We start from the raw sequence: 20864 nt of genomic DNA, 5'->3' as shown, positions 1-20864 counted from the left end.
CTGAAATGAGTGGTTTGTACTCGATCCACTTGGACAACTTATCAATGGCGACATATACATACCGGAAACCTCCTGGCGCTGGCTTGAAAGGCCCAATCATGTCTAGTCCCCAGCATGCGAAAGGCCAAGAAGCTAGGATGGTCTGCAGTTCCTGTGCTGGTACGTGTATTTGCTTGGCGAAGAACTGACATCCTTCACAGCGTCGGACGAGGTCTTCTGCGTCGGAGATGGCCGTGGGCCAGTAGAAGCCAGCTCAGAAAGCTTTGCCAACCAAGTTTCTCGAGGCCGCGTGATTGCCATAGGAACCAGAATGAATTTCGTGAAGCAGCTTCGCTCCTTCGTCTTGAGGGATGCACTTCTGCAATATCCCTTCCTTGGCACTCTTCCTCATCAAGTTACCATCTACCAACATGTAGTGCTTACTTCGGCGGATTAGTCGTTCAGTGTCGGTCTTGTCGGCGGGTACTTCAGAGTTGGTGAGGTACTTGATGAACTGCTCCCTCCAATCGGCGACCGGTGAAGTCATCGCAAGTACCAACTGCTCGGCAGGGGGAACCTCCTCAACTTCCTTTTCTTCTTTAATGGATGGCACCAGGAGATCTTGCACGAAAACCCCCGGGGAAACCGGGACACGAGACGAACCTATTTTTGAGAGGTGGCCGGCTGGTTGATTTTGATCTCGTACCACATGGTGGTACTCGATACTGTAGAACTTCCCTTCAAGCTTCCTGATTTCGGCGCAGTATGCGTCCATCTTCTCACTAGAACATGACCAGTCTTTGTTGAGCTGGTTGATAACCAGCACAGAGTCTCCGTAGACCATAAGTCATTTGACGCCGAGCTCGATAGCTATTCGTAGACCATGGAGACATGCTTCGTATTCCACGGCGTTGTTGGAGGCCGGAAAGTGTATCCGGAGGACATAGCGGAGCTTATCTTTGGTCGGCGTAATGAATAGAATGCCCGCACCAGCACCGCTGATGTTAAGGGCGCCGTCAAAATACATCACCCAGTGCTCGGGGCAAGTGGCGGTAATGGGTTCTTGGATCTTGGTCCACTCAGCGATGAAATCAGCAAGCGCTTGTGACTTAATGGTAGGTCTGCTTCTGAATTCAATGGAGTAAGTGCTGAGCTCAACAGCCCACTTAATGATGCGGCCATTGGCCTCTTTGTTGCGGAGAATGTCCCCCAGAGGGAACTCAGTAACCACGGCGATCTTGTAATACTCGAAGTAGTGTCGGAGCTTTCGCGATGTAATCAAAATTGTGTATAACAACTTCTGTACCTGAGGGTAGCGAGTTTTGGGCTCATTAAGCACCTCGCTGATGAAGTATACCAGGCGTTGCACCTTGTAGGCGTGCCCAGACTCTTCGCGTTCGACGACAATAGACGTGCTGACGACGCGAGAAGTGGCGGCGATGTAGATCAGTAGAGTTTCATCTGGCCGTGGCGCTGTCATGATCGAAGGTTTTGTTAAGAACAACTTGAGCTGCTCAAAAGCTGAGTCTGCCTCCTCCGACCAAGAAAAGTGCTCGGAGGCCTTGAGGAGCTTAAAGAAAGGTAGTCCTTTTTCACCAAGGCGTGATATGAAGCGGCTTAAAGCAGCCATGCAACCTGTAAGCTTTTGTATATCCTTAACACATGTTGGCCATTTCATATTGGTGATGGTGGAGACCTTGTCAGGATTAGGCTCGATGCCTCGAGCACTGACGATGTAGCCCAGCAATATACCAGATGGAACTCCAAAGATGCACTTTGAAGGGTTCAGCTTCCATCGGTACTTGTTTAGATTGGCGAAGGTTTCTTCAAGGTCGGTGATAAGGTTGTCGGTTGTCTTGGTTTTGACGACCATGTCATTGATGTATGCTTCGACGTTGCGGCCGATTTGCTGGTCGAGGCACATCTGAATGGCCCTTTGATAGGTAGCCCCAGCGTTCTTGAGTCCGAAGGACATAGTTTTGTAGCAGTATGCTCCGAAAGGTGTAATGAACGACATCTTTATCTGGTCTTCTTCCTTGAGGGAGATCTGATGATAGCTGGAGTAACAGTCAAGAAAAGAGAGTAGTTCGCAGCCGGCGATAGAGTCTACAGCCTCGTCTATCCAAGGCAAGCCGAAGGGGTCTTTAGAACAGTGTTTGTTAAGATCAGTATAATCAACGCACATTCTCCATTCTTTATTCTTTTTTTGAACAAGAATAGGGTTTGCTAACCAATCTGGATGATATACTTCTTTTATAAACCTGGTAGCTAAGAGCCGTTTTATTTCTACCCTAATAGCCTCCTTCTTGTCTGGCGTGAATCGGCAAAGTTTCTGCTTGATCGGTTTGGCGGTCGGCGAGACATTCAAGGAGTGCTCGATCTTCTCCTGTGGCACCCCTGGCATGTCTGTAGGTTTCCAAGCAAACACATCGGCGTTGGCACGTAGAAAGGAGACGAGCGCGCTTTCCTATTTGGGGTCAAGGTGAGCCCCAATTTTCACGGTCTTGGAAGCGTCATTGAGGCCGAGGCCGACCTCCTTGATTTCCTTGGACTTGGCGGAGGCGCGAGGAAGCTCTAGCTCTAGAATCTCCATGTCATCGGTGGGTACTGTCTTGGCTTCGGCGACCACACTATCCATCTAGATGGAGAGGTCGGTGGCTTCGGCGAGGGCGAGACTCTCTGTCTCGTAGGCATAGGCGACGGAAAGGTTGGCCTGCAGAGCCAGGACTCCTGCAGGCGAAGGCATCTTCAACACTAGATACGCATAGTGTGGTACGGCCATGAATTTGGCCAGAGCTGGCCAGCCAAGTATGACGTGGTAGGCGGTGTCGAAGTCGGCGACGTAGAAGTTGATATGCTCGATGCGGTAGTTGCTTGCCATGCCGAACTGTACTGGCAAGGTGATTTCTCCAAGTGGCTTGGATGCCCTTCCAGGTACCACGCCCTAGAAGGAGGAGTCCGGGGGTGTGAGATCTGATATCGTGAGGCCCAACTCCCTTAGGGCTCCGGCGAAGAGTAGGTTCAAAGCACTGCCACCGTCAACAATGACTTTTCTGAATAGCACCTTCTAGACGGTTGTGTCAAGGACGAGGGGGAAATGCCCTGTGTATGGTATGTCTGCCCACTGGTCAGCCCTGCTGAAGGTGATGGGGATCTCGGACCATGGGCAATAGCTGGGGTCGGCGGTAGTTTCTTCTGAAGCAACGGCGAGCACTCGTCGAGCAGCAAGCTTTCGTTCCCTTCGACTCTCAGTGGAGGCGAGGCCCCCGAAGATGGTGGAGACCACCTTATCGTGGTCCTGAAAGGTGTTGTTGTTGTTCCCAAGCGGTCAGTGACCTCCTGTTCCGTTGTTGGCGTCGTTGTCGAGCCTCTTGTCCTGGAACTCCCTGGCTAGACCAATGCAGTCCTTCATCTTGTGTTTGGCGTTCTTATGAAGAGGGCACGAGCCGTCGAGTATCTTTTGGTACTGCTCGTCGTAGTTATGCTTGGCGTGAGGTTGACTAGCGGCGGTGAAGATGTGTTCTGGTCGACGGTGGCAATTTTGGCTAGGCCTTTGTCCTCCTGTTCGATAACAACCGCTATCGCGATGATAGCTACGGTCGTCGGGGCGGCGGTCATTGTGACGTCGGTCGTCGGGGCAATCGTCGCATCGGTGGGGTGGTCGCTGAGTGCCTGCATCCTCGTTGAATAGCACCTCGGCTTCCTCTGCATCGGTGTACTGGTTGGCGGTAGTTATCATTTCGCCGATACCGGTTGGTGGCTTACGGTTGAATTTGGAGCGAAGTTCGCGATGGTGGAGTCCTCGGATAAAGGCAATGATGACTTCAGCTTCCGTAATGTTGGGGATAGAATTCCTCATCTCGGAGAAACGCCGGATGTACCTACGGAGGAGCTCAGATGGCTTCTAGTTGATGCGGCTGAGATCATGGTTCGTGCCGGGTCAAGTACACGTGGCCATATAGTTGTCGGTGAAGACTTTCTTCAACTCTTCCCATGAGCTGATGGAGTCTGGCGTAAGGCTGGTGAACTAGCTCATGGTGGGTGGCGTGAGCATGACGGGGAGATAATTTGCCATAACGCTGGTGTCTCCTCCCGCGGCACGGACGGTAGTGGCATAAGCCTATAGCCACTGAGTTGGGTTCATTCTTCCTTCGTAGGGCTCGACCCCGATGATCTTAAAACCACGGGGCCATCGAAGCGTTCGGAGATCTTTTGTGAAAGCCGGAAGCCCCTCAGGATTGTTGACACCGTAATCTGCGGCGTTGTGGTCGGGGATAGGCTCGAGGGCTGAGTCTAGGTTGCCGTACTCCCTTTCATAATCCTGGCAGCGACGTACTTCATCTTTGTGGCGACCAAAGCGACAGTGCTCGATACGCCGCCACACATCCCGGAGGTTGCTGAGATGTACTCTAGCATCCTGTTCGACCTCCTGGTCGTGTTGGCGATGGTATTCGGCGCGATGCCCCTCGGGTACCCCTTGGAGAGGTAATGACTGGTCGGCGAAACGGCTTTGACTTGGGCGGCGGTTGAACCTCAGCACAGCTGATCGGTGAATCATGCTCATAGAGCATGAAGGTCTCTGGTCCTCGCGGATCTCATTGACCTAACAGTGAGCCGCTTTAAGCATGGCGGTGATCTTGGCGAGCTTGGGCATTTGAGGGAAACAAGCGAGCTCGTTGGCGACTACTGCCAAATTGGCACTTGGAGTCTTGAAGACGTCGTGGCCGTCGACGCGGAGAAATTCTTCGTCGAGGTCGCAGTAGAGCGGGAGCGGTCTTCCTTGAGAGTCAAGCCGATTATTCCGAGCAGCCTCGGCCCTTGTGATGGTTGCCTCGTTCTCTCGCTGCTGTGTGCGGTTGACGTTTCGGCTTTCCCGAGTAGTGCGCTCCTCCTCAGTTTCGCCGTTCTGAGGAGGGCTGTCGATGCTGACGTTGAAGATTGCACCACCCCGGAAGGGTGAGAGGAGAAATTGATCGGAGAAGGTTTTGGTGAGGGTCTCCGTAGAGCCTTGAGACTCGGAGCCCAGAGTTTCTTCCAGGATGGTCTGGAGGTGCGCCCTAGGGCTCCGGCCTAAGTGTAGTGTGTTGACAGCCAGTGGGAGCTGGACGGCGATCTGGTCGGCAAGTTTGCCCCTTAGGGCATGCTGGTAAGTGGCGGCGTTGTTGGAGAATCCGAAAGGTAGGGTCATAGCCCTTGCAGTTTCCTAAGCACCCTCCGATAGATCTGGATCGGAGGGTGGTCGGCGCTGAACCAGAGTGTCCAGTGCCGATTCGGCGACGAAGAGACAATCGGCGAGCTTCAGTCCAACCCGATCGATAGATTCAATCAGATCGTCGTTGTTGATCGGCCTCCTCTGGTAGCGAGGAAGCGGACAGCGAGTTGTTGCCGAAAGAGATCTCGAAATCGCCTCCGAGATCGGATCTGCAGTTGTAGGCGTAGGGGTGGGCGGCGTAGAAACGATCTTCTCCGGCTCGAGGAGCTCTCCGACTCTGTCAGCGTTGATGACCCATGAGATGGATCCGACCGTGAAGATCTGGTCGGGCTGTGGAAGGAACGAAGAGCCTGCAGAAAAAGCCATCTTGTTCGACAAGGAAACAGCACGCACACCCCTACCTGGCGCGCCAACTGTCGACAGATTATCATCGGCAATCCTCCGAGGGGTATCCCACGAAGGTAGATTGATCGGTAGAGGAGCGCGAGATCAAGAACAAGAAGGCAACGGAGACACACGAGTTAGACAGGTTCAGGCCGTCAATATGACATAATACCCTACTCCTGTGGTCTGTTGGTTTGTATTAGCTATCGTATGATATGCCATGATTTTAGAGGGGGTCCCTGCCCACCTTATATAGTCCGGGAGGCAGGGTTACAAGTCGGTTAGATCTAAGAGATAATCGAAAAGTAATAACTGATTACAGGAATCTTGGGATCATACATATCCTAACAGATCTCGTAGTATCTTCAGGATGTCTTCTCGATGTCTTGCAGAAGGCGCCGGACAGAGTCGTGCCTCGCAAGGCTTCTTCTTGTGGGCTGGGCCACCCCTAGGGGCGCAGCCCATGTGGTCTGCCGTGGGTATCCGGGGTCGTACCCCCCATAGGTAGTGAGCTCAAACACACAGCTAACAATAAGCAATCAGCATGTGACAATATAGTAAATACAGCAGACCACGTAAACAATAACAATAATTCTTACATGACTTCACCTTGGGGTCGTGCATTGCGATCCTGGTCCTCTCACGAATTCGTTGCAGCGTCTCTGCACATGGAATTCAATCAAATAAGGCACTACCGTTCCCACAGAGAGTTGTATAAGCAATTATATCTCAGTTAGCAGCAGCAGCATACAGTTAGCTTATCTCTATAATCTAGCAGCAGCAACAAAGATTCTAGAGCCTGTCCAGCAGCAGCATATATGTAGGCTCTTGGGTTTTACAGAGGCATATAATCTCATTAAATTCCAACCTTCTAACTATTCTCAAATGATTTTTACAGAGGCGCCTATTACTGAATATGAGCGTTCAAGGAATGAAGAAATAATGAAAAACAACCGAGAGCTGGAGAGGCTTGGTATCAAGACATTAGTGCCCATAGTGAACAATACATCTGTGGAGAGAAAGGGTGAAGACAATGAAGTTTCTAGATCTCTGTATACAAGTCAGGAGAGTGAGGACTGTGAAGATGAGGGGTTATTAGCGAGGTACCAATTCTGCTTGTTTTTTTGCCTAATGAGGCTTTGCAGGTTGCTGGTTGTAACTTTTTCCTTGTATTATGTAGGCCATGGAGAGGAGCATTTTGTCAAAAAATACCATCAGGAATACTGTCGGAACAAGAGGCTCAAAGAGAGTCATGCCACCTGTTGGACAAGAGCAAACCACTAGAATGACTAGGCAGAGGATGAGGGAACTATCAACTGAGGAAGGTATCCATGGTACAACTACAAATGCACAAGAAGATGCATTGCTTGCTGTTGACTATTCTACACAAGATGATGAGCAGATTCAAACAGGCTTTGAAGGCAAGAAAACATTGCTCCACTCCAAGAAATATGATTTGCCTATTTTCATGAAAAATTTATGATGTGCGCTAATCGTGAAAAGCTCATTATTTTTAGGTGAACCAAGTGATAACTTGATTACTCAACGCAGCAGGGGCAGAAGTATGGGCAGAGATTTGGACAGGATATGCCATGGTTTAAACAGTAAGATGCCGTTGGTTATTGCTAAAGGGAAAAGAAGGCCAGAGGCACCCATGCAAGCTGCAAAGCTTGCATCAGAGGGAGGTATTATATTGAGGCAACACATACCAATATATACACATTGGAAGGAGTAAAAGAACGATGAAAATCCTTTTAAAGACTACATGGGAAAGATGGGTGTAAGTAGAAGAAAGTCTTTCCAACAACACAATTAATGTTCTCTTTTTTGTTAAGGTTTGAATGCCTCTTTTTCTAATCTACGTGCTCTGGACATGCTCTTCACTAGATCAAATTCACCATAGACCCTAAAGACAAGGAAGTAGAAGCTGCATGCTTTGATTTGCTCAAGACTGGGCAACGGCAATTAAGGCACAAGCTGAAGAGGGCTTACTTTGATGGAGTACCTGCAAATGAAGTGAGAACAACATCTCCGGTCAGGAGTATGACTGATGAACAATGGATTGCACTCATAGAGCTATGATCAAGCCCTAAGCATAAGGTATAGAGTTCCTTCCATTCATTCTTGGGCATGCTTGGTTTCTCCAGGAGTACATCAAGATATTTAATTAGATATGTATGTGCATTGTTCTTTTTTTTGAAACATCCAGTATGTTGCATGAAAAAACTTCTAGTAGTTGTCATATAATGTAAATTGATTCTTGTCTGCCGCATTATTTTACTTTACTGTTCTGAGTCATTTACGCAGATATATAGCTCACAGTTTGTCTAAATGAAACTACCTTTATAACCTGATCCTTTCATACTATGATATATCTTATAGGAAAGGTGTGTCAAAAACATTGAGAATCGTGGGAAAGTTCAGTTCGCTCAAAGGACAGGATCTAGATGCTTCATTGCACACACCCATGTCCTAGTAAGATACAAAACATTATGTGTGTGTGTTCAATGTTTATTCTGTGTTGAACTATTTTGTAGATTCTAAACTAACATTTACAAATTGTTTGCATGTTAATTCAGAAACAAAACAAATATAAAGATGTGGCGCCCACTGCAATCGATCTTTTCAAGGAATTACACTGCAGCAGCAAGACCGGTTTTTGTGAGCCTGTGAAGGAAAAGATTGTAAGTACATGTTCTAAATGGACTGATCTAGACCTGATAAGGCTGCAATATATCCTAATGACAACATAGTAGCATTGATAGGAAGTACTACTACCAGAATTTAGTCTATCCATGACAATGAAATATGCAAACCATGTGTATCTGCAAAACACCTGTCTGTTAGCTTAGGTGGCACCAACCAGAAAACCTTGGGCCCAACCCATCCAGTAATTTATCCGCTTCCTCTGCAAGTTTGACCTCCCCAGGCAACTGTAATCGAAACTTATTTGGAGATCCAACACCAGCCACTAAGGATGAGCGATCTCTAGGACCAAATTTACTAGGACGATCAACATGAGTGTTTTCCTAAAATCTCGCATGCTGTTCATTTGGAGCTCCAGTTCTAATATCTAAATTTCCCTCATTTTTATAAAAAACAAGCCGTTTGGTAGATGATATCGGGTGAGTTGTATCTTTCTCTCTACTTAAGCTCTGAGTCAAACATCTTATAGTCTGACTCTTCCCCTGTCCAGCATTAATCTGTTCTGTGCATGCTACAACAGGATTGTCACTACTCTCCTCATGACTGCTATCACGTTGTGAACTAGTATCATCCTCCTCATCCTCGTCCCCAGAACTGCTCAGCTCTGATGATTCTTTGTCAAGAAAACTATCCACCCTTTCGCTGTAATGGAAGTAAGGATACTTATAGTTGGTTCCTCTGTACAATATGATGATACTCCCAGATCTCCAAATGACCAAGCCTCCAGTTTTCCTCTGCCACGAAAAAAGAAATAGAGCATGTTGAACTGTTAAATGCAAGTCAAAATAGTTAGTTCCAATTATATACTGTTTCTCTCCAACATCTTATTAGTCAAATGGAACTCGAAATAAAATCTACGATAACGAAGCAATAATTTTATGCAGGCTAACACGCTACACTTTGATCATATCACTTCAAAGTCATCAACACAGCATTTTTAACCAAAGATTCTGCTCATTTTTTTCTCGAATGTTTACGCAGGAGAACTGCATGTCATTTCATTAAGAATATTCTGGTCATTTTTCCCCAGTGACAGATTCATAACAATAGTTTGTAATCATGTACTAAAAACCTATTATCCTATAAAATTGTGAAGCGAATTTTATAGTGGGATTCGGCATAACCAAGCAGGCAAGCACCATTATACCCAGAATCTAGTAGTGTCAATGTGTCATTGAAGTAATGTCCCAGAGTGAAACATACAACTCTTTTTAATTGTATAGTCTAAAATATGAATTCACTACTTTTAAGTGGCAACAACAAAATTATCCGTACCGGTTCTAGCTTGTTTTCTCATCAAATGTAGTATGTTTTTCTATTCAGTCAGTAATTGCTTGAATTTTTCCATATTTGTATACTAACTATAATGCAAACTATTTTTCTTAACATGTTAGGACCAAATTGATACCATGATGGCTCAGCCTACACCAGAAGGGGAACAACCAAAGACTCCTGCTGAAGTTGTTGCTCATGTTTTGCCATCAAGTAAATTTCTTTGAAATGTTGGCCTTGAGACAACAGTCCCCAAGAGAAGTGCTACCGCTGCTGCACGTGTACAAGAGTTGGAGGTTGAAGTTGCGGCAGAGAAACAAGGTGCTGCAGCACTTAGAGACCAACTTCATGGTTAGCAGGATGAGTTGGAAGTGTTGAAGAAGGTTGAGGAATCAGAGTAAGCAAGGGAGAAGCAGGCAGAACAAATTGAAAATTTGAAGAAACAAGGAGAGGAAACCAATGCTCTTCTTCGTCGGTTGTTCACCTTGAACAAGGACTAGGTCACTCCTTACCCTTTTATCCTACTGATCATGATGCATGACCTAAACATGGCTTGGATATGTGGCTGTTTATTTATTTTGGTACATGGCTTGGACCTGGTAATGGTTTGCATCTGGTTGTCTATTTGGTAATGCCTTGGATATGTGGCTGATGATTTTGCCACTTGGTTGGATCTGGTAGTGACTTGGACATGAGTTTAATGTATTTTGGGTTGAGTTTGACATGACAAACTATTTGAACATGTAACTCTAAATGGATCTATGATGTAATGGATGTGAGCACTTTAAATTTGCTTGATGGTTGTCTATTGATTTCTGTCTACAATGCTGTGATGGGTTGTATATTGTTCAATGGACTTCAATGTGTATTGTGAGCTGCAATGTGCCATGTCAAAACCTGTTGCATCATATGACAACAACATTTTACGATGATTTTTTGTCCTACGTGGCACATGTATAGTCATCTAAGGTCAATTTTTTGTGATGTTTTCTCTACATGATAACGATGAAAATTGAACGTCGTAAATCAACGACGCATGTATGATCGTCGCAAAATTACGACGATAATATTAGTTTTGTCGCAGAACATCTTTAGCTACGGGGAATAAGCGACGAATGTATTTTCGTCGTGCATTCGTCGTAAATTGTGAAATACGACATAATTTTCACTTTCTGTGACATAAATGGAACGTCGCAGAAGGTCATACCTCTTGTAGTGAATCCCTGTCCCAATATTCAGCAGAGCTTGATGCACGAAAAGATTTCGAGTTTGGCAATGAACAAGGTGGTGATGCTAGTGGTTGGGATGGTAACGACGAAGGTGGTGCCAATAATGATGGTGGAGCACGTATTGGGATGAAGATGATTTGAAGGACATGATTCGAGCCCTTTGGACCAGAGATTTTACTAAATAGCCCAAAAGGTCTAGAAAATATGGAAAGGGTGACAAAAGCATCGAAGGAGCACATCCGTACGGTGAAACTAAGGGAAGAGTCCGTTAAGGTTGCGGCATACATTGCCCTGGCTTTCAAAATTCTCCAACAACACTCTACTATATGGCTACCATACAACTTCGAGTAAGTTCAACTCTATACTTAAAGCTTTGTTCGATATATTTTATTCGATGTAAAAGAGCTTATCTAGTTCTATGATTAAATCCATGCAGCAACCACTGGATTTGTATAGCCGTAGATGTTGGGAGGAGTATGGCATTGGTCTTTGATTCAATAGATAGGGACCCGGTGACATACAAAGACTTCATATCGATTCTCAAGACGTATACATATCGACAATCCTCATTAGCTTATATATTTGTATACATACTTGTAACATTCGCTTTTGGATACTAACAAGTTGTATTTGCTAAAATAATTCAAACAGGACATTTAGGTTCTATGTCACTGAACATCACAGAAGGCATGATCCAGCAAGGAAGGAAAAGCTGGCTATAAAAACACTATGTGCGGTAAGTGTAACTTACTTCTTCAGTACTCCATTATATGGCTGTCAAAAGCATTACTTAATATTTTCATATGCAAAACACACAGTATCCCAAGCAAAAGCCTGAGAGTGTACATTGTGGATATTATATATGTTCTATGATGAGTAACACTGGTGCCTACAGGAGACACCCCTTAAGGGTAAGTTTGAACCTCTTCACCCGTAGTAAAAAAACTTCGTACATGGTATGAAATACTAAACCAAAACCTGTTCTCTTGTAGTGGAAAGAAGAGAAAAGAATGAAAAGAGACTCATACAAGGATGACCAACTCTTAGAGCTTATCGACAACCTTTGCAACTTCATATTGGATCAGATTGTACACGTCAAAGGCGCCTACCATGACCGAGAGTCTGACTTAGGTAGAAATCCTCAGTACCAACACCTTCGTGAGACTGAAAGGCTAGCTCTAGGACGTTGATAACAATGTATATGGAATTTGACATTGGTTTTACCTTATGAATTATGTCTATTTAATGATGGATTGTATATATTCTTGTGAATTGGACTTATAATTATAGTTTATATAATACTCTTGTGCTTGTAGTCTAAGGGGTTCGGAATGCTGGTCGCGGGACATTCGGCAACGCGAACGCGGTTCAGAACGTTGGTCGTGGGGCGTTTGGCAATGCGAACACGGTTCGGAACGTTGGTCGCGGGCCGTTCGGCAACGCGAACACTGGATGGAATACGCGGAAACAAAAAAGTGTTCTGGTCGAATTTGAATTGTAAATTTAAATTTTTTTTGCGGGAAAACGTACTGTATGGGCGGTTCTAGACTGAACCGCCCCTACAAACAGGTATTATAGCCGCCCCTACAAATGCATGATTTGTAGAGACGGTTTGGTAGGGGCGGCTAGCCAAACCGCCCCTACAAAGGGTTACGAGCCGCCCCTAAAAAACATTTCTGTAGTAGTGACACCACACGCACATCATTCATTGAGCACAACTCCACCTTGTTCCATACCTCCAAGTTCTCGCCTGCAGTTACGACCACACTCCTGTACACGTCCTCGTGTCATGATTGCCAATCACCATCACACCATAGTCTATATATCTCCTATGCATATCTCACGAAAGTGACCATCTTCACATACACTATTATTCTCTAACCAAAACATCTCGCATGACATCGTTGACCGTAACGATCTTGGTTTCTCCCTAAACTTAGTCCTGAATTCTCAGTTCCTCAGTGAACCTAGTTCCAATCCATCGTCAACCATGTTCAGCCTTAAGCAACTTGTCTTATGAGCACAAGTCCATAACTTGACCCAAGTCAATTTGCATAATATCCTTCATGAGCACATATCATGCAATGATACCAAATGATATAGTAATGCTATCACAAGCATACATGAAACACACAAGCACATTAACAATGCCAAAAATCTAATCACTTTGGAATGCCAATTCCATATTGAACCAATTTTACATCAGATGATCTCATAAGACAAACCGAAGGTGATCCGATGAACTTGAGCTGTTGCGCCTACAATCGCGGACCCAGGATTTTGGCAAAGGGTATCTGGCACCAAAACTTTTAATGTACTTCAGTAAAATCCATTTAGCAATTTGGTAAATAATGATCAAAGTTTCTTTGGAACTCATAATATAAGTAGTAGATAACATAATATAATAAGTCATAAATTCAACAATTATGTCCGAACTTGCACAAATTATTAGCAAAACTGGCCCATACCACTAGGCTACCAAATTATTATTAATTTGAATTGCAAAATTATTATACAAACTATGATAAATGGTTGTTTAATGAGTGGGACTCTATCTACCCCACAGCTATGCCATGGACCACCGCAAAATACCTCATGCGTCCACCACCGTGTACTTGAAAAGACTGAAGTGATCATGTGGCGCAACTGGCGTTGGATCCACTTGGTGTCTGTACGTCATAAATCATGCATCGGTATGCGCAGCCAGGGCTGATTCTACATTTTGAAGGGTCGTACGGCGAACTTGATAGTGGGCCCTTAAGGCTACATATAGTATAACTGTACATGTGCTAGTGTGCATATATGTGTGTGATTTACTTGCAAGGCATAGGTGTCAATTGATGGGCAATACAGTATCATGACATATTTGTAAGGTGTTTTTGGTTTGGCGGATATCTTGTGACCTGATAATATTCTCTATAGATGCTGAATCTTGCCCAGAAAAATCTGCTAGACAAGCTTGTCCATGTTTTCTAATCTTATCATTAGTAAATAAATCAAAATTATTAGTATGTTATATTATTACATAGTAATTGTGATAGCGTGATTAATTTTGATGGATGGCCATATCGAATCCAACTTTGCTCCCAAACCAAACACACCCAGTTTGAGATGTCTAATATACTAATGGTGATCGATGAGCAATGACAATATCATGATACAATGACTAGAACAAGAAAATGTCACTAATATAATTACCTCGAAATCCTGAATAAAATCGAACTCCCATCATGAAAAGAGACTTCTTCGGGCTTTTCTTGATGCAAATCGTTGTGTCAAAATCAATAGTGTCCGAGACATCTTCTCGATGCAACACATATATAGTCAAGTTATTCAATTTTTCTTGTGACATAGTTGACCTCAAATAGTCTTTCAATAATTTTAATTTGGAGAAATTAATGCATGGGCCAGTCGGCTGTGAGCAGCGTCTTCTCAACTTCTAAACTTCTTGACCCTCGAGGAGGAGATGAGGAGTCGCAAGTCGCAATATGAAGCAACAATGCAGCACTACAGAAAACTGGCTCTTTGCCGACTGCAATTTTATTTGCCAACTGTTTTTTTTCGACACTCGGCAAAGAGGTCCCTTTGCCAACTGGAATTTCCTGCAGTCGGCAAAGCAGGATTTGCCGACTGCCTGGATTTGCCGACTGCCAGGCAGTTGGCAAAGCCATGTCTTTGCCGACTGCCAGGCAGTTGGCAAAGAATTGCAGTCGGCAAAGGCAGACCATGGTTGACGCCATCCACGCCGTCACCTTTGCCGACTGCCACTCCGTCAGCAGTCGGCAAAGGCGCAGGCTTTGCCAACTGCCATCCTCCCTGGCAGTCGGCAAAGGCTCTTTGCCAACTGCCACTGATGGCAGTCGGCAAAGAATTAATTTTTTTTTTTGATTTTCGATCCCAGTTTTTTTTTGTTGCCTTGCTACAGTAAGTACATGATATATTCCAAGTTTGGGGTCATTTTGATTTATTTTGCTATATTCCGTAGATTTTTTCTGTTTCTTTGATTTTTTCCGACAGCTCCAGATTTGAACTGCAGGTACATGAAATAATGGAATCCGGCCATTCAGAAAATGATATTCATGATGTTTGGAGCATGTTGAGGCCGTGTGCGGGGCCTCGCGTGAAATTTCGACCGTGTTGGTGTCGGAACACGCCGAGCCACGCGCGTGAAAAGTGTTTTTAAATTTTATAAAATCGAAACGGAGTCCGAAAATGACGAAACTTGACGAAGTGTCTTGTCATCGCATGCGGAGGCTGTGATAAAAATTTGAGAAAGTTTCGAGCAAGTGGCGACGTCGGGTGGCTAAAACCTGAGGGGCTAGAAGGTACCTTGGAGATCGACATTGGTTCGCTCATGGGCATGGAAGTAGACAACGAAATCGATGAGGACGAGGGTGAGGAGGTGCAGGATGCCAGGGACTTAAGAATGCTTGAGCGATGGCAGATGCAGCGCGATGGAGTTGTCCAGGAGGAGGTACATGATGATGACTATGGAGACAATGAGGATGATGATGACAATGATGACTTAAGGGAGCTCGACAATATTGATAGCGATGACGACGATAGTGATAGAGATGACGACTCCACGCCCGAGATATTGCCGTTCGCGGAGATAATTACGAGGCCATGTAATACTATATTGTTATTATTATGTTCCTTTACAAGTACTTGTCATTTATTTATGCTAACAGTTTTGTTCTTTGTCATTGCAGGCACTCGACAAAATGCCAGGCGGACGGCGGCAGCGGCCGCATCGAGCAGTACGCTCGGCGTACCAGGTCCCCCCGCAGGAGACCACCGACGACGACGAGGAGGAGGAGGTGTTGGTGCGCGGGTCGTCTAGTAGGGGGTCCCAGCCCCCCAGCGGACATCGCCAGGCGACCAGGAGGCTGCCGTTCTCGTCCTCGCAAGGGGGAGTTTTGGGTGAGTCTTTCATCGCACCGCATTGCTAAATAGTACGCATTCATCGGACTTCTTGCAAAAAGGAAATGCTACATGATGTGTCTGTGTGCAGGACTTCTTCACGTGCGAGGAGGGTAAAGCAGCCCAGGCGGCGCGAGTGCAGGAGGCGGTCTGCAAAGATCGTCTCAAGGACCTGTACCATGAGGCGCGCATACAGGCCATCCGCGACTTCCACGCCAACGTGCTTGGAGAGAACATCAAGAAGCCCCAAATCCGCCAGAGAATGAACTCAAGGGAGGCCGACCTCACCCAAGCGCAATACGAGCAGGTAATTAAGTATGACAACATTCGTTCAGATTCCTTCAGTGAAACATTACACTAATCTTCTCGCATGTCAAATACTTGATGTCATGCAGGTGTGTCCGTCATGGTGCGACAACCACAGGGAATGCTGGACGGAGATTGTGCGCATGTGGCGCACGGATGAGGCGTACGCGAGGCGCGCCGACCGTCAGGGCCACCGCGCGCAGATGCGAGGGGTGTCACACCACCAAGGGAATCAGCCCCTCCCCCAGTTCGCGACAAGATGGGTATGCGTCCGTTCATGTCTTAATCCTTGCGCTCAATTGTCAATACTTGTAACCATGTTTGTGTTTTCAATGCAGACGCAGACGCACGGTGGGTAGGAAATCAACGAGTACACCGCGTACCTCCTCTCTCACAAGGGCAAGGCGACGGATCCGAACAACGTCTACAACCCGGAGGACGGGCCCGATGCGTACACCAACCCCACCGCCTACGAGAAGGCCACCGAGTACACCGTCGCGGCTCGCCAGCGCTACGGGGAGACGTTCGACCCCACCGCCGAGCCCCTGGACACAGACCTCCTGCAGAGGTTGGGACCAGGGAAGCAGCACGGCCGCTACTACATGGCCCACAGCGCCCTCGACCCGTCCCAGGTTCCTACGCTGACCCAGGTTCGATCCACGCCCACGAGCTCCAGCGACATCCCCGTAGCGCCCCGGCGGCAGTCAGCGTCACAGGTAAGTGCCGTTTCGTTCGTCGTTCACTCGTTTCGCACCTGTACATACAATCAACACTGCGGATGTAATATTGCAGGCCCAGATGGAGGCCAAGATGGAGGAGAGGATCGCCACGTTGCACGCGCAGATGATGGCGCAACAGATGGCTTACCAGCAAAGCCTGCAGCAGCACTACAACACTCAGATGCAGAACATGGCCAGCTTCTTCCAGTCCATGCAGACGCCCGGGGCGTCTACACCGCCTCCTCTTCCAATGTTCGCTCCACCGCCTCCTCCTTCAGAGTTTTTTCCTGTGCCTGCTCTTGTCGCTCCTGGAGGGACCCCGGTGAGTATATTGACTCTTGCTTTAACTTGTGCGTCCATGCTGCAGATACTAATGACATCACTTGGCGTTTAACTTGTGCAGGTACAGTCGACGGGTTCGAACCCGTCTCCTGGAGGTCCCGGCCATCAGATGATGTCGTATCCACCACCTGCACCCTATCCACCGTATCCACCTCCGCGTGGCCCTCCTCCGACATACTCGTGGCCGCCGGTGCGCGGAGGGTGGCAGTACGCGCAGGCGCCTCAATTTGGTCCAAGGGGGTTTCCGTGGGCAAACCCTGGGGGCTCTGGGGGTGGAGCGGACGACGAGACCGGGGACGGCGCGACGAGCTAGGTACTTGTCGATTCTGTTATCATGTATCCACCGTATCGTCGAAGTTGTTGTCGTGTATTTCTTTTCTTCGTTATGGACCTAGACTTGTTATGTTGAACTTCGTGTGATGGACGTCGACTTGTGGTGTTCGACGTGTTGGACTTCATGTGATGGTTGTAATGCACTTGTGTGGTTGTTATTGTGACATATATGTGAGATATATGTGATGTTGTGCGTTATTGTGATATATGTGGTGATGTTGGCGACAAATGTGATGAAATTGTGATATAAATGGTGCTACCGGTGCTTCTGGTGAAATTGGATTATAATTTGTGATTTTGCAGGGTTTTGATGCGAGAAAACAGAAAACAAAAGCAAAAAAAAAAAATTCCAGCTTTGCCGACTGTTTACAGTCGGCAAAGCTGGGCAAAAAAACCCCAGGACAGAGTCTTTGCCGACTGCAATGGGAGGCAGTCGGCAAAGAGGTCAAACCTTTGCCGACTGCAACTCCGAAAGCAGTCGGCAAAGAATATTTCAAAAAAAAAAATTCTTTCTTTGCCGACTGCCGAGCTGGCGGCCAGTCGGCAAACAATTTTTGAAAAAAAATTCTTTGCCGACTGCCGAGGAAACAGCAGTCGGCAAAGCCTGCCGTCAGGGCTGACGGCGCCACGTGGCTATGCCGACTGCTGGCGTGGCAGTTGGCAAAGGATTTGCCGACTGTGTGCCACGTGGCAGTCGGCAAATCCGCCTTTGCCGACCCAGGCTTTGCCGACTTCTCTTTGCCGACTGCCACGTGGCTTTGCGGTCGGCAAAGCCTTTGCCGACTGGGTTTATGCCTTTGCCGACCGGGGCAAGCAGTCGGCAAAGAGGCGTTTTCCTGTGGTGCAGGGGCTAGTTGGCTGGTCGGGTGGGCCAATTATGTTTTTTCTTTTAGGGTGGATGGGCCAATTATGTGTTGCAATAGGCCTACGCTGATATTCCTAATGGGATGAGAGCCTCTGACATTGCTACTGTTGGGCTGGATCAGAGACATATATAATGGATTCACATGCCTAGGTCTGGGCCCCTTATTAGGCTGGGCCCAGCCCGTCACACCCGCTGCACCTCCTCTAAATCTGGTCCTGTGCGCAGCATCGGTTTGCATTACCAGATGCATCAAGTTTATTTTCCCTTCTAGTCTGGTGCCCTTTGCGAATGGGGTTGTTGCCTCTGCTTGCATTTACCATTCTCTGTTGCTTCCCAACCCTAGTATTCTTGTCTGCAGGTTTGTGGTCTCGGCTCTTGACTACATGGGCATTTGGCAACTACTGACGACATCGATTAACCTAGCTATACTGTATATAGTGTCTCGCAAGCTCAAGGTCAAATCATTCATATGTATTCCAGATAAAGAGATACATTGTACATTATAGTTCGTATATTGTTTAGGAGAACAACTAATAACTCTACATTGGTACCAAATTTTTCATGCACACTCCAAAGTTACAGGATTTGACATTGCAAGAGTCTAATGCTCAGAAATCAGCAAGCATTCCATCATCTTCAATGCTTCGTCCTGCTCGCTCTCCTTTTCTCTAATCCTGATGTGTAATAACCATTCTTTTGGGTGAGACAGTAAAGTACAAGTGTGCTGCAAACACTGTCATTACACGCTGAAAAATTTTCAACATCTCACGTGCTAAAATCTGTGAGAAGAAAGATAACAAGTGCTGCACGAAGCCACAAACTGGAAACTGCAGCGCTAATACCGGATAGCTAGATGTGCAACTATGCAAGTTCATGCGCACAAGAATTCTGCTCCCCCCTATCCTAGCTACCAAAAGCTAAACTCTGGAGGCTCTGGCCCACCACCAGGTCTTCTCGGACGATGATGACTTCTACCAGCGATCTATACATGTTCCATGCATGCAGCTTCATCAGGACAGGCACAACCTGTTTCTAAGATCATGTCCCTGTCAGATTGGGGTCGCAGTTGAGGCGGCGATGAACGAGGGCACAAACGGACAAGTCCCATGCGTCAAGCTCCTGTGTGTGGCATGCTTCCTTCAATAGATAGCTAAGCACGATGCATTAGGGGCCGTCCGAGCGTAAGGCGAGCTACTGGTATGCATAGCCGCCCATGTGTGTACGGGATCCGTTGGTGTAACGAGCTGACACGTTGGTCAATGAGCCGCTGCGCCAGGAAACCCTCTCCTCGTCCTTTGGCATTGGATACACTCGGTGTTCATACAGCACCAATGCGGCATTGGTATGCACAACATCTGATTTGCAAGCCAATGGCAGATGATTCTTTTTTGTTCTTGTTTGGAGCCCTCTATGGTAGCATCGATCAATGGGCTCTGCTTGAGCTTCTACATGGCTCACAATAGCTAAACCAGAAGCTTACATCCCATTCTCTGATGTTTCCCAACCCCAGTATTGTTGCATTTTCTATATGTTTTCTTTTTGTCTTCATATACCATTTCGCAACATCGAACAACCTTATGCCTCTTATATAATCGAGGAGAATAGAATCAAGTTCGGCCTTGATCTTATATAATCCACGAGGATAGGATCAAGACACGTATGAGTCATTGGTATTGAGTTAATTGTTATTATTGATCGGGCAAAAGCTAGTGAAACTGATAGGAGTATTATTATTAAGTTTTGCCATTCATTGATGCTCGGTTCAATGTTCCAGTCATATTCTAGTCAGTTGAGCAGCCTTCACACAGCAAAGGTATTGTGCCACAAGGCGCCTAAGCTTTTGCCACACCAATTTGCATCCCAGCGCATACAGTGGCATCTAGCCAGAAAGTGCAGCGCTGCTCAGAGTGGAGAACAGCTGCAGCCAACTAGCTATCCTCTCCTTGATAATCAATTAAATTTGATGTGCCAATAAACCTTCCAAATTACTATGTGGAAATTTGATTTCATCGAGCCAACGAAATGTGCCCTCTACATGCTCCACGTGCTCAATCAGCTTCAGACAATGGCATCCTGCTAGTCAGCCACGAGGTCTTAACAGTCTAAATCAGACTGCACGGTCTATGACTGTTCACGCTGAGTGTGGACAAGTCAATATTCTCCAAGGCCTAGCTTACTGCTTTGTTTCTCTACTTTTCCCAGAGTCAACTATTAAACTCAGAATAAATCTAATATTCCCTCCGTCCAATTGATGTTCTACGATTTAAGAAAATGTCGCAGAGAAATTTATAGTTTAGCTCTCAGACAATAGATTGGAGCCATATCAACTTGGTGTTACGTTATATGCATGGCTCCATGCATTCTTTTTTATGAGGGGCTTATTAATTAATTACGAACATGTATAAACATGTAGATTATGAAATTATGAACCTAACAAAATTTGAACGGATCAAATCGGAGTTAAAATGGAGAAGTTATGGCTAAAACAAAATCAGTGGCAAATTTGTAAATAGCTGAAAACGTATTTTCAATCTAACCAAAACAAAGTACGCTTTCCAAAGAAGAAAACGGACTCAGGGAAAACGTTTTGGACT

The 20864-nt window shown here is 46.3% G+C and overlaps 2 protein-coding genes across 2 annotated transcripts; one reads left to right on the top strand and one right to left on the bottom strand.

The window, feature by feature from the left end:
* Nucleotides 1–253: 253 nt before the first annotated feature.
* Nucleotides 254–823, bottom strand: LOC136543355 (uncharacterized). Its single transcript, XM_066535827.1, has one exon. The coding sequence runs from the start codon at nt 821–823 to the stop codon at nt 254–256; it is 570 nt and encodes a 189-aa protein (XP_066391924.1).
* A 15317-nt stretch (nt 824–16140) lies between these two features.
* Nucleotides 16141–17167, top strand: LOC136545267 (uncharacterized). The gene is made up of 3 exons (XM_066537307.1): nt 16141–16274; nt 16350–16727; nt 16804–17167. Exons 2-3 carry the CDS (start codon nt 16614–16616, stop codon nt 17122–17124), a joined length of 435 nt encoding a protein of 144 aa, XP_066393404.1. The 5' UTR covers nt 16141–16274; nt 16350–16613; the 3' UTR covers nt 17125–17167.
* The last annotated feature ends 3697 nt before the right edge of the window (nt 17168–20864 follow it).

Source organism: Miscanthus floridulus, chromosome 3 (assembly GCF_019320115.1).
Source record: "Miscanthus floridulus cultivar M001 chromosome 3, ASM1932011v1, whole genome shotgun sequence".
NCBI classification, from domain to species: domain Eukaryota; kingdom Viridiplantae; phylum Streptophyta; class Magnoliopsida; order Poales; family Poaceae; genus Miscanthus; species Miscanthus floridulus.
This window is presented reverse-complemented; position numbering and strand designations above follow the sequence as displayed.